The sequence below is a fragment of the Petaurus breviceps genome, unplaced genomic scaffold (genome assembly GCF_028583685.1).
Source record: "Petaurus breviceps papuanus isolate PSGF00001 unplaced genomic scaffold, PetGlider_PUasm1.0 90994, whole genome shotgun sequence".
Lineage (NCBI taxonomy): Eukaryota > Metazoa > Chordata > Mammalia > Diprotodontia > Petauridae > Petaurus > Petaurus breviceps.
The window spans coordinates 6,602,209-6,615,346 of record NW_027187393.1 but is presented as its reverse complement, the minus strand read 5'-3'; the positions used below and the strand labels follow the sequence as shown (position 1 = coordinate 6,615,346).

Sequence of the window (13,138 nt, the reverse complement as noted above, 5' to 3'; positions counted from 1 at the left end):
GTTCAGCAATCTATCAAAACCTAAACCTGCTTATACTTTTAAAACTATGTTACCTCTTGAAGAAATTAGGTTATGTGCTGGGTGAGGGTCTAAGGGCCTTGAGTTTGTCCTAAAATGGCCTTTGGGGGAAAGAGGGGGCAGGAAAAGTGATGCAACTCCACTGTCCAGAACTAGTAAACAGCATCCTCTCCCCACCTCTTGAAGTTTCTACTTGCTCTGCCTCCCTGCACCCCTCCACACACACAACTTAGCCATTCATTGAATCTGGACTGAGGTCAGGTAGAAGTCTCTGCATAACATGATATAGAGGGCCAGCCCCAAGGCCAGTACCCAGGAATGGTTAATCTGAGACCCACCTGCAGGGAAACAGGCCAAGTCCAGGATCCAGGGTTTGAAAGGGCTGTGGGGCATAAGAAACAAAACAGCCAGGGTTTCTGGTTTTCTAGCCCACCAACACCAACACTGCTATCAAAGGAAGCCTTCAGGGAGGTCCCTTAAAATAACAACCCTAACTTTATCCTCATTTAAGTTCCTCCTCCAGAAAGAATTTCTCAAATACTATAGGTCACAGAAAGTTCATTCTTCTCTGACCTTGAATCTGTCTTAAATATGAACTATACTGTGACCTCTATCCAATCTAATACTTGATTCTAACACGCCTGTGTGCATGCATACCCTGCTTTCCCAGCAGACTCTGCTCTGGTCCCATTTCTCCAGCAGGACTACCTGCCTCACATACGTCTGAACACTGCAGATCATGGAAACTAAGAACGGACCCAGATTCCTGGCTCTGCCACAAATCCATGGTGCAGCTCTGGCCAGCTCACTGCCACTCCTTGCCTCCTCTGTAAAAGAGGTGGCCTCTAGGTTCCTTTCAAATTCTAATTTTTACAGTAACTAAGGAGGTTAAAGATAACCTCCTTATCTTACAGAGGAGCAAACTGAGTGAAACTCAGAAGAATGTAAGCACCTGGAGGGTAGGGATTTCCATTTCTGTCTTTGTATCTCCAGAACCTTACTCAGACCCAGTACAGAGCAAGCACTATAGATAAATGCTTGTTGAATTGAAAAGATTTGTGGAAAGGCACATAGCCCCTGAGGCACTGTGTCAGGGCTAGAACCCAGGCCTCCTTAACTCCTCTGGCTATACTGTGCTCATTTGTTTGTTTGGTCTGGTTTTTCCCCATTACTGGGTTCCCTTCCCGGAGAGCTGTGCCTCACCTCGTTATCTTTCCCCATCAGTCATTCAGAGTCCAATAGCATTTGTTAACCACCTACTATGTGCCAGTTACTGTACTAAGTCCTAGAAGCAGATGCACAGTGTAGTGGCTAATGACCAGATTAAGATCAGCAGGAGTCTCAGGGACCATGAAACAAGCTCAAGTCCACACTAACAGGGCAAGCAGGTGCAAAGCGGATGGACACACAGACAAGGGCACAGTGAAGCAGTGCCTGGGACAGTGGATACCTGGGGCCGCTTGGACAGGGCTTTCTCTTTCGTTTTGTCCTGTTAAAAGCCCATGGAGAGGCTGGTGAGTAGGCGAGGGAAGTAACAAAGAGATGGCACTAAGATCCCTACCCCCAAGCCACCACCCGGGGGATCTTCAGCTACTCTTCCGACTGCCCTCCCCCAAAGATCTCCAATCCCCCCACCTCAGGAACCCTGTGACCTCAGAGCTGCCCCAAACTAGCTCTTAGGTCATTTTCCAGTCAAAAGTAGGTGAACAGATAACCACTAATTTTCCAAGACTCTTTTCTAGAGGCTCAGAAAGGAGCTGGTAGCAGCCATGCTTGCCTGTGCTCGTCCAAGACTCTTTCCTGGAGATCCTTCAAAAAAGGGGGTGGGGCACCCCCCAACCTTCACACCTGAGCTCACCACAGGGGCCAACTACAGAGCATCCCTTGCCAAGAGGTTCAGTCTCCAATCTCTTAGGCCAATACTGCCCAGATGAAGCCAACAGCTCACAAAGAATGGATACTGCCCCCCAGAAGATTTCATATCAACTAGAACCCCAGGGGAGTTGGATGTTCCCAATTGGTACTTGAACGTTGCTACCTCCCCCCACCCCCAATCAATATATACATACCACAGCCTCCCAAGTCAAGCTATCTCCTTGCTGTGGACATTGTCCATTCTTCCTGACTACATTCATCAACTTGCCTGAATTGCTCCAGAAATAATTATGATAATACTGTGATAGTTGTAGTTATCAATGAGGGTGAGAGGGGAGAAGGGGCCTACCTGCAAGTCCTGGCATGGCCTCTTCAGTGGGGGGGAGTGGCTGGGAGAGTCACCCGTGCCCAGCTCTGCTCGGCCAAGGTGCTTGACTACAATGCAGCTCTTCACAGGGAAGCCCCTAGAGAAGAAAGACGGATCAGTGAGGTATGATGGTGGGGCGAACCTAAGAACCCAGGGGGATCTCGGAGGAGAACACTTACTTCTCCCGGCACTTCTGGAGGGCCTCATCCACAAGCTCCTTCAGGTTCACTAGTTTCTCTCCTCTGTAGAAGGCATCTGTGGGAAGAGTGGGCATTATGCTCCCAGCTCCCTCCCTGATTGCCAGAGGCAAAAGAAGGCCTTAGCCAACGGGGCCAGTGCCAGGAGGGACAGGTGAGAGGATGAAGCACTTGGAAAGGGGTTCTTCTGAACAGCTACTAGTTTTTCCATCAGAGAGTCCATATAGGGATTTCACTTACCCCCTTCCAAGATTCAGTGCAGCCCTCCTCCTCCCACTCTCCCGTCCCAACCTGGGAAGAGCCAACCAGGAGCTGGAAGGTTGCCTGGAAGAGCCAGCCTTGCCTAGCTAGGGAGGAGCCAGTCACCTGCTGTAATAAGGAGGCTACAGCTGGAGTCCAGAATCCGCTCACATAGGGAATCAGCCGAGAAGCCTGCAAACTGAGTAAGGTGAAACTGAGGGTGGGGTCTTGGGGTAAGGAAACGAGCTCCATTGGGATCCCAGAGCTTATCACCCCCCCCCAACAATCTCTGCCCCCTAAGACCCCTACCACGACAGAGTGCAATGCGCCAAGACGAGCACAGGCAAGCATGGCCACCACCAGCTCCAGAACCATGGGCATGTAGATGGACACGCGGTCACCTTTCCGGATGCCTGCAATCAGGAGACGAGGCCCGTGGGCTTGCTGATCTTCCCCCTCTCCAGACCTCTGCCCCCTCCGATTTACTCTCTCCCAGTCTTGTGCCCCGCTCAAGTCTCCTAGGCCCATGAGCACTGCCAAGTCTGTGGATGCTGCCACGAGCTGAGACCCTCTTCTCTTCTCCATCTATATACTATTTCACTTGGTGATAATACCCTCAGCTCTCATGGATTCAATTATCATCTTTATGCTGATAATAGAAAAATCTCCCATCTACTTATCCAGTCTTAACTTCTCTGCTGATCTCTGGTCTCGAATCTCCAACTGCCTATGGAGCACCTTTAGCTGGATGTTCTGAAACCACCTTAAATTCAACATATCCAAACTATACTCATTATCTTTTCCCTTAAACCCTCCCTCTACCTGACTTCCCTATTACTATGGGATCACCACCAACCTCCCAGCGTTCCAGGCTCCAAACCTAAGCATCACCCTCAACTCCTCACTCTCTCATATCCAATCTGCTGCCAAGTCCTCTCTCTGACACTCACCCTTCTGGTGTAAGCCAGTATCACTCATGCCTGCTAGTTCTCCCTGTCTCAAGTCTCTCCCCACCCCAGTCCATCTTCCACTCAGCTGCCAAATTTAATCTTCCTAAAGTGCAGATATAATCCTGTCACTCCCCTCCCCCCCACCTCTTCCCATTTAATAAACTCCCATGGATCCCTATTGCCTCCAGCATCAAATAAAATCTTTTTTTTTTTTTGCTTTTTGGAGGGCAATTGGGGTTAAGTGACTTGCCCAAGGTCACACAGCTAGTTTTTGTGTTAAGTGTCTTCGAACTCAGATCCTCCTGACTCCAGGGCGGTGCTTTACTCACTGTACCACCTAGCTGCCCCCAAACATAAAATCTTGTTTGGTTTCTCATAAATCTGGCCCCTTCTTAACCATTCCAATCTTTTTACAACCCACATCTTTAACCCTGACATTTAACTTTAGCATTCTCACTGACTGTCCTCTATGCCTTGATTTTTCTCTCTCCTCATTTCCATCTTCTGGCTTCTTCCAAGTCTCACTTTCTTCAAGATGCTTTTCCTGATGTTCCTTTAATCTTAGAGCTCTGAGATCTAAGATTCAATTTTTCTTCTCTGGACTTCATTTGGACACAGTTCTCCCCGCCATTAGTTTATGAACTACTTACAGCAGGGAACTGCTTTCTTTTTCTCTTTGCCTTTCCTTGCATTCCCAGTGCTTAGCATAGTGCCTGGAATACCACAGGCACCAACAAATGCTTTCTGCCTTGCCTTGCCTTATGCAGCCGTCAGTACTTACCCTGCTTCCTGAGGGCATTAGCACACCGACACACCTGGGTCAGGAGCTCTCGGTAGGTGATCTGAGTGGCTTCCCCAGGCTCATTGCCTTCCCTGAGAGACACCAAGGGAACTTGTGTCAACAGACACCCTTTGGAAATCCCCCCATGGACAAAGGTAAGCCTCTGCATTCAATCTGGGGGCAGGCAAGCTGACCTCCAAGATCTCCTACTGCTCACACTCCTGCACTCCAGATGCTTACACTTGGTGTGTGACTTTGGGAAAGGCATCATACCTCTCTGAGCCTCAGTAAAGCTGGGTGATTATCCCTCCCTCTTCCTTCCTCCCTCCCAGGGTTCTTCAGAGGAGGGACGGGGTCAGTAGAAAAGCCAGGACAAAAACTGCTCAGGGCCTCCAAACCTAGTACTTTTTCACAGGAGACAGGTGTAACAAGTACCTGAGGTGGTAGGGTAGAAGCAGGGGGAGGCAGAGCCTAGGAATGTGCTTTGTCCCAGGCAAGGAGGATGAAACTGTCCTAACTTTGTCAAGGGCTTCCGAAGCTAAGGGATTGCTGAGCTGAGCAAGTCAATCACACTCCTCACCTCAATGCAAACCTAGAACACTGAGGAGACTTTTTAGGAATCAGGAAACAATCCGAATTCCCAGAAGCCCAGGCCAAATATGGGGGGCTTAGATCAATGAACCAGTGCCTGAAATGTTCAGGGTAGGAAAGCCATTTCCTTGCTCAAACAGGGTAGCAGAGAGCCTTGGGAAAGCCTCTGGAAGGTGCCAACTAGGATACTTTAAAAAAAAAAAAAAGCACTGGGGCGGCTGGGTGATGCACTGAATGGAGCACCGGCCCTGGAGTCAAGAAGACCTGAGTTCAAATCCAGCCTCAGACACTTAACACCATGGGATGTTGGACAAGTCACTTAACCCCAACTGACCTGACTTCTCCCTCCAAAAAGCAAAAAAAAAAATACACTACCTCCCATTCCACATACTCCTGGTTCACCTGAATGCACACAAACTAACGGTGTGCATGCTCCCTCCACATGAAGCAGCATGTATATGAGGACCAGTGTGGAAGCATATTAAAAAATTTCTTTTTTTGGCTTCTCTAGAAATGTTAAGAAATAATATTTTCCTCTAGGAATGTGGATTAATAATAATAATACTGTCTTGTTCATATTGATGGGGTGCTTGGGATCTATATTTGTAACATCAATTTGTAATACCAATTTGTAACATCAGTCTGTAAAACCAGTATGTAAAATCACCGCCCCCCCAGCTTCAGAGCATTAACTCTGCCCAGCAACAACTCATGAATTGTTTATCTCAGCTTGGAACAATAACAAGCTACACCTATGAATCCTTCACAAAAGTATCTATAAACATGCCAGCTTAGGCAACTATTATCTCCCCTTTGTATGGTGTCGAGCTGCCCCCATGAATCCTTCAATACCCTATCTCTAGATTAACTCCTTAGTAATTATCCACACACTGAGTCAATGTCAGCCTTGGTTCCCAGACATCAATCTTGTCAAACATGACACTAATGGTTGGCAGATTGGGCACTTCTCAGTCAGCCCTTGACCGCTTGCTGACTTAGTGACGCTTCAAGCCTAAAACCACACCTCCAGGTAGCCCCGCCTTGGGCTATTTCCCAGTGAATTATGGGCAACATGCCTGAGGCAGCTGATATTAAAAGTGCATGTTCCTTTAAACACTGGCCCCACCTTAACTCCTCCCTAATCCCACCCTCTTCTCACCTGGTCAGCATAATTGACATCCAATGAATAGCCTTAACTCCTTAAAAGCTATGCCTGTGTCTTCTTTAAGCTTGCAGGTTCCATAAGAACTCTTGTCCGCTATACAGCCTAACTATAAACTGGCAGGTTCCCTAAGGACCCTTGCCCTCTGTAAAGCATACAATAAACTTTTACAACTCAGACTCCAAATTGGCTTGGGCTGAATTCTTTCCAGACTGAATTGCAGGCTTTCTGGTCTTATATAAAGATCAGAGTTCCTACTGAACCTATTGTGAGCCATCCCTCATCAATATCATGGCCTTCCCCACCCCTACCATCATTTGGTTACTGACCTATCTAAGGCAGTATGCTCTTTACCTGTCCACAGGAAGTGAATGAGAGCTAGCACCCACCCTCCTCCACCGAGGAAGGAGCAAGATAGAAGGAAGGAGGTCCCTTTGTTTAACTGCAGGAGTGAGGAAAATGGTCCTAGAGACATGAGGAGGTGACTTGATTGCTCAATTATGAAATGTTAATCCAAACGGAATTATAAGATATCTTTTCTTGTTTCGAGATTCTTACAAACATTAACTGAAATCCTGTGGCAGAGAGTTATGTCAGAGGACATGGGGAACTATGGCCAGGATGTGCTACTCTAAGCTAGAAATGACTTGGGAATAGATTAATGATAAATTAAATAATTTCTGGAAAACTAGTACCTAACCACATAGTATATTATTAGTATTAATATTTTTTACTTCAAAACCAGCCTGTACAAAACAGTATACCTTAAGCATAAACTCACCCAAATGTGCCCAGATGAACTGACACGAACAAACATAACTGCATGTATGAAACGTGTACAGCCATTTCCTTTCATGCCCATAATGGATGCCAATCTGTCCTTATCCTGAATTATTGATATAGTTAACCCATTTTCCCTAGTATTCACTTTCTCTGAGAAAATCCAGCTCTAGGTCAGCCATAAATACTGTTCCTCTAGCAGGGGTCAAAATATCTGTTCCAAAGCCCAGGCCAAGGGGTAGATGAATTTCTAACCTTGCCTAAGAAAGGAAGGAAACAAGCAGTTATTAAGTGCCTACTATGTGTTAGGCACTGTGCTAAGTTCATCAAATATTTTCTCATTTGATCTTCACAACAGCCCTGGGAGGTAAGTGTTTTTATTGTCTTCATTTTGTAGATGAGGACCCTGAGGCAGACTGACTGCTAATGATTTGCTCAAAGTCACACTGCTAGTAAATGTCTGAAGTTGGATTTCAACTCAGGTCTTCCTGAATCCAGGCCCAGTGCTCTGTCCACTTAAGACACCTAGCTGCCCAGGTGACAAGCCCTAGGCCCTTGTGATAGTAATGGAATATAAAGATCCCCCTGTATTGGCTTGGTTTTCAAACTGATTGTGTTAAACCCCAGAGCTTGTTAATCCCACCTGTGGGATGGACTTGATGTGAAAAGAAAGTCCTGAACTGGGAGGAGCTGGTGACGTAGATTTGGAGAGACAAGAGAGAGGCAGAAGAACCTTTTTGGAAGCAGCACCCTCGTGGAGGCAGAGAGAGACTGAGAGGATTGCTGAGGGCCACTTTGAATTGCCCTGGACTTTTGAGACCTGCCCCCTGAGCTGCCAAGGACTGAGGAGATATTTTGTGGAGCTGTTTTGCTGGTACTTTGTCTGTCTGTTTTGATGTTGTTTTGCCAGATTTGTCCACTGGTGAAAGACAGTCCTGTTGAAGTCCTGGAACCTGGCTGTTGGCTAAGAGCTCCTGAGACTGTCCTGCAGACAGAGAGTGAATACTGTCCACTGGTGAAGGACAGTGCTGTTGTTGCAGGGGTCTGGGAACCTTTCTGTTGGTTCAGAAGCCCTGAAGAAGGATTTTCTTGTTGTATGTTTACAGAAATCCTGGGAAAGGGTTTTGCTAATGTTTTAAGGGGTTCTGGGACTGTTCTGCAGACAGAGGATGAATTAATGAAGAGACTGCCAATGTATCTTGTGGCCTTGCTAAGCCTTGTCTCCCCAGGAACTAAGGTTGCTGAGAACTTGCCTCTTGTCAAGATGAAGAAAAGACCTCCATTTGGGTATTAAGTGCTGTGCTTAAACTTGATGTAACTCTGGGGTAGATTCAATTGTGATCCAGGGGTGGGGAACTTTTGACCTTTTGGTGTTCTATGGTTGAACAAATGAATGTAGTTTACTTATGTTTGGAAACTAATCTCCATTTGAGAAGAGGGGCTTTGTGGTGGACTAAATGAAGGTACAGCCTAGGGGTGGAGTAGTATTTAGAACAGGGACTTTGTAATTGATTGAATGAATGGAAGGTCCTGAGGCGGGGTAGTACTTGGAGATTATTTAATCACACTTAGTAAATGCTGTATTTTGAATGATGTCATGTTTTGACCTTCTCTGTTCTTAATTTGTCACTGAATAAAATGGAGAGCACCTATGCTGGTATTTTGAACCTTGGGAAGTTGCCTTTGCTTGGCATTACATTACATTACAGCCCTTTAACCTAGAATCTAAGTAAAAACAGGCTCACAAGAAGGAGGTTCAATCCCCACCAGCAGGGCTAAACTGGCCCTTGTACAGATGGTTTCCCAAGTTTTAATCAAGCTTCAAATCCCACAATGATCACTGACCTTTCTGAGTTTCTATAGCAATCGGGAGCCTGAACCATACACCTAATGCTACCCTGTCTGATCTTGTTTTCTGACTGCACCAAGTCTAAGTCCTACTTCTCTCACTAGGCACTAGGGACAGTTTTCATCCTTCCATCTCTCCTCCTGCAGCACAGTAAACCTCAGAGTTTGCAGCATGAACAAACCACTTAGGAAAGATTCATAACCACCATTAGACAACTGTTTCTTTTTAAAGGATGGGAATAACCTTGATGGCTCCTACCCTCAGAATCTGGATTAGGGTTTCATTTAAGAGGAACAGGAAGTTCAATGGGCAAGATGCTGCTGGGAAAGCTCTGAGGTTCTTAGACTGATCCTCATAACCAGTAAAGAAAGGGCCCAGGTGACACACATAAAATAAGGCTTTTAATACCAGTAGAAATGGTCTGCGTTACTACTGTAGGTTTAATCATTTGTCATCTCGTGCTATGGGCTTGTGGAAAGTTACATGGGGTGGAGCAGAAAAAGGCACCTGAGTCATGAGTTATCACAAATAGACCTGAGGAAGTAGGCAGAGCTGAGAAGCTGGTCCTGAGGGTGTCTATCATTCCAGCTCTGTGAAAGGGCAGCTGAAAACAGGAACTTGGAAGAGGAGATAGAGTGAGGAAATAAAAACAGTACTGGGCTCATAACAGATTTGCAGTTTTATATCTAATTCTATTTTTCAGTTCTTCTTTGGGTATGGAAATGTTCATGTTAACAAAAATTAAACAATTTTTTTAAAAAGAGTCCTGGGCTAGGAGCCAGGAGAAGCCCTGTCACTTTCTGGCTGTTATCTTAGTTTCTTCCCTTTCAAATAAAGGGGCTGCACAGTCTAGCGGAAAGAGCACTGGATGTGGGTTCAAATCCTGGCTCTGTGGATCCCAGCTTCTTGACCTCTAAGGTCACCTCCTACTCTAATGTTATATGACTACCTCAAGTGAGGTACTATACCTTTATTGAACCTCCTGCATCACAGAGAAGATGAGAAGGAAGGGTCCCTGCCCCATCTATAGAGCTCAGTCTTGGCTAGCTGGTGTCACACTGTCCTTTTCCTGCTTTGCTCTGGTGTCTCTTTCCTGCCCAACCACCACCCCATACCTCCTCAGGCTATTTCAGTCCTAGACTCACAGCAATCCTGCCTACCCCTCAGGCCTCCTGCCAGGCTTCCCAGGCCTCCTGCCAAGAGAGCTCAGCTACCTGTCTGCCCTGGCCCTCAGAGAGACGGCATGGCATAATGAAAAGAACACCACAGTCTGTTTGTACATAGTTGTTTGCAAGTTGACCTATTCCTCCACCCCACCTCAGCCACACACAAAGATGATCCTATAGCCTTGATCTTGCCATTACTTCCACATTAAGGAATTCTGAAACCTCCTTATCTGACCACAATCTATTGGCTTTCCACCTTTCTCTCTGCCTTACCATACCAAAGCCTGTTCTTTTTCCATACCATGACCTCCAGTCCTTTGACCTCTCAGTTTTCTCCCAGACTATCACCTCTGCAGTAGTCACTCTCTCGTCTTTTTGGCTACCCAGTTCAACTCTACACTGTCCTCTTCTCTTGAGTCCTTGGACCCCTTAAGATAACTGCCAACTGCACTCTGCCAAGCCTCAGTTTTGGAAAACTCCCACCATCTGCTGCCTTTACTCCTACACAAGTACTACTAAATTAAAGTGGAAAAAATTAAGAAGTTGTTCTGATTGGGTCCACTATAAATATATGGCATACAACCTTAACCAGGCCCTCCCTGATGCTAGATAATCATACTATATGTCCCTCACCAACTCACTATCCCACTCTCCACTGGCTCTTCCAAACCTTTTCATCCCTCTTCAAACCTTCTCCCTCTCCTCCCATTCTCTCAGCTAAGGACCTTGCCTCATATTTTATAGAAAAGTTGAGGTCATCCACCAAACTCTCCTCTTCCTCATCTCATTGCTCAGAAGCCTTCTGCCACTTTCTCCTCCTTTCCCCCCACCTCAGACAAAGAGGTGGTCCCGCTTCTTGCAAAGGCAAACCCCTTTACCTGTGCAAGTGATCCCATTCCACCCTGTCCCCTCCAACAGATTGTTCCCTCTATCATTCTGTCACTTATCTTCAGTCTCTCCCTGTCTACTGGTTCCTTCCCTATTGCATATAAACATGCCCATATCACCTTCAGTTTAAAAAAAAAAAAACCCTCACTTGATCCTTCCATCCTGCTATCATCCTATATCCCTCCTGCCATTTGTAGCAGATCTCCTGGAAAAGTCCATCCAGAATAGGTGCCTCTACTTCCTCTCCTCTCACTCTCTTCTTAACCCCTAAAAATCCGGCTTCCAGCCTCATCATTCCATCAAAACTGCTCTCTCCAAAGTTACTTATGGCATCTTAGTTGCCAGACCTAATGTCTTTTCTCAGTCTTCCTCCCTCCTTGGCCTCTCTGCAGCCTCTGACACTGGCGATTTTCAGGACACTACTCTCTTTTGATTCTCTTCCTAGTTATGTGACCACTTCTTCTCAGTCTCTTACTGGATCCTCATCCACATCATGCCTTCTTAACACAGGTGTCCCTCAGGGCTCTATCCTAGGCCCTCTTCTTTTCTCCCTCTATACTTCTTCCACTTGGTGATCTCATCAGCCCCCATGGATTTAATTACCTTCCTATGCTGACAATTCTCAAAATTGTCTACTCTGTCCTAGCCTCTCTGCTGATGTCCAATCTCATATATCCAATTACCTTTTAGACATCTCAAAATGGATGTCCAATAGACATCTTAAACTCAACACATCCAGAACTGAATTCATTATCTTTCTCCCTAAACCCTTCCCTCTTTTAACTTTATTATTGGAGAGGCAACACTTCTGGTCTCTTAGCCTCACAACCTGAATGTGATCCTTGACTCCACATTATCTCTCACTCCCCATATGCAACATCTTTCAGATGTGCCCCCTTCTCTTCTCTGATACTGCCAGCACTCTAGTACAGACCCTTATCACCTCACACCTATATTACTGCAGTCGCCTGCTGGTGGGTCTGCCTGCCTCAAGTCTCTCCTTTCTAATCCATTCTCCTTTCAGTTGTCAGTGTAATTTTCCTAAAATGCAGGTTCAATCATGTCACCCTCATGCTCAATAAACTCCAATGGCTCCCTCTAACCTCCAGGATCAAACACAAAATCCTTTCTTTGGCACTGAAAGCTCTTCATGACCTCTCCTCCCCCTCCCCCTCCTTCCCTACCAAGTACTCTTAGGCCTCCTTGCTGTTATATGCACAAGATATTCCACCTCTCAGCACTGGGCATTTGTTCTTCAGCCATCCTCCATTCTGGGAATGCTCTCCCTCCTCATCTCACCGTCTGGCTTCTCTGGCTTCTGCCCCAATCTCTCTTAATGTCTCCCCCGGTGGATTGTGAGCTCCTCGAGGGCAGGGGCTGTCTTTGCCTTTCTTTGTATCCCTACCTGCTTAGCACAGCGCCTGGCACACAGTAAGCACTTAATAATTTAACAATAAGACTTACTTAATAATGTTTCACTGACTGACATATGGAACTGAGATCTGAGATCTAGTCCTGGGCCTGCTACTAATCCTGTCTGACAAATAATGTATGTCCTTAGAGTCTAAGTTTCCTCATCTGTACAATGGACATGGGTAATATGAGACCCAAATAAAATAATGAAGGGAACTTCAGATCCTACAAGAATGTTACAAGGAATAGTTCATGGTAGACAGACAACAGTTTGGATATCCTCCAAATAGCCTACAAGGAACAGTTGATAAGCCTGGGGATTTTAGCTTAAAAAAAGAAGATTTAGGGGGCAGCTGGGTGGCACAGTAGGATCTGAGTTCAAATCCAACTTAAGACACATAACACTAGCCACGTGACCTTGGGCAAGTCACTCAACCCTAATTGCCCCCTGCAAAAAAGCAAAAAAATTAAAAAAATAAAAAAAATTTAGAAGGAATATGCTTACTGTGCTCAACTATTTGTCACACTAAAGAATAACTGGGCTTATTCTGTGTGGTTTCATAGAAAGGAACACATGGGTTAGAGTTATAGTAAGGCAGCTATCAGCTTAATATAAGGAAGAACTTCCCCATAATCAGGACACTGCAATAATGACGTACTTCCTGGGGTAATGAAGTTTTTATTACTAGAGGAATTAAAACAGAATCTAGATAACTCCTTAGGGGTATTATTATAAATGGGATTCAGGGATGCTGAGTGAAATAAACAGAACCAAGAGAACAATTTACACGACTAACAATGTATATGAAAAAAATCACCAAAAGGATGCTTAATTCCTTGTAATAGGGGAAAAAAAAATCT

At 45.7% G+C, this 13,138-nt stretch overlaps 1 protein-coding gene across 4 annotated transcripts in view; it reads right to left on the bottom strand.

Moving 5' to 3' along the window:
• Nucleotides 1–13,138, bottom strand: part of ACSS2 (acyl-CoA synthetase short chain family member 2) — a 139,764-nt gene that overhangs the window by 6,374 nt on the left and 120,252 nt on the right. For 2 of the 4 annotated variants that reach the window (XM_069077532.1, XM_069077534.1), the window contains 6 exons: nt 4,429–4,520; nt 3,007–3,110; nt 2,824–2,896; nt 2,440–2,515; nt 2,243–2,357; nt 1,469–1,507 (listed from right to left, as the gene is read on the bottom strand). In XM_069077532.1, coding sequence (XP_068933633.1) covers nt 1,469–1,507; nt 2,243–2,357; nt 2,440–2,515; nt 2,824–2,896; nt 3,007–3,110; nt 4,429–4,520 — 499 coding nt within the window. The remainder of the gene's footprint in view (nt 1–1,468; nt 1,508–2,242; nt 2,358–2,439; nt 2,516–2,823; nt 2,897–3,006; nt 3,111–4,428; nt 4,521–13,138) is intronic. The other 2 variants (XM_069077533.1, XM_069077535.1) reach the window with 1 other exon arrangement.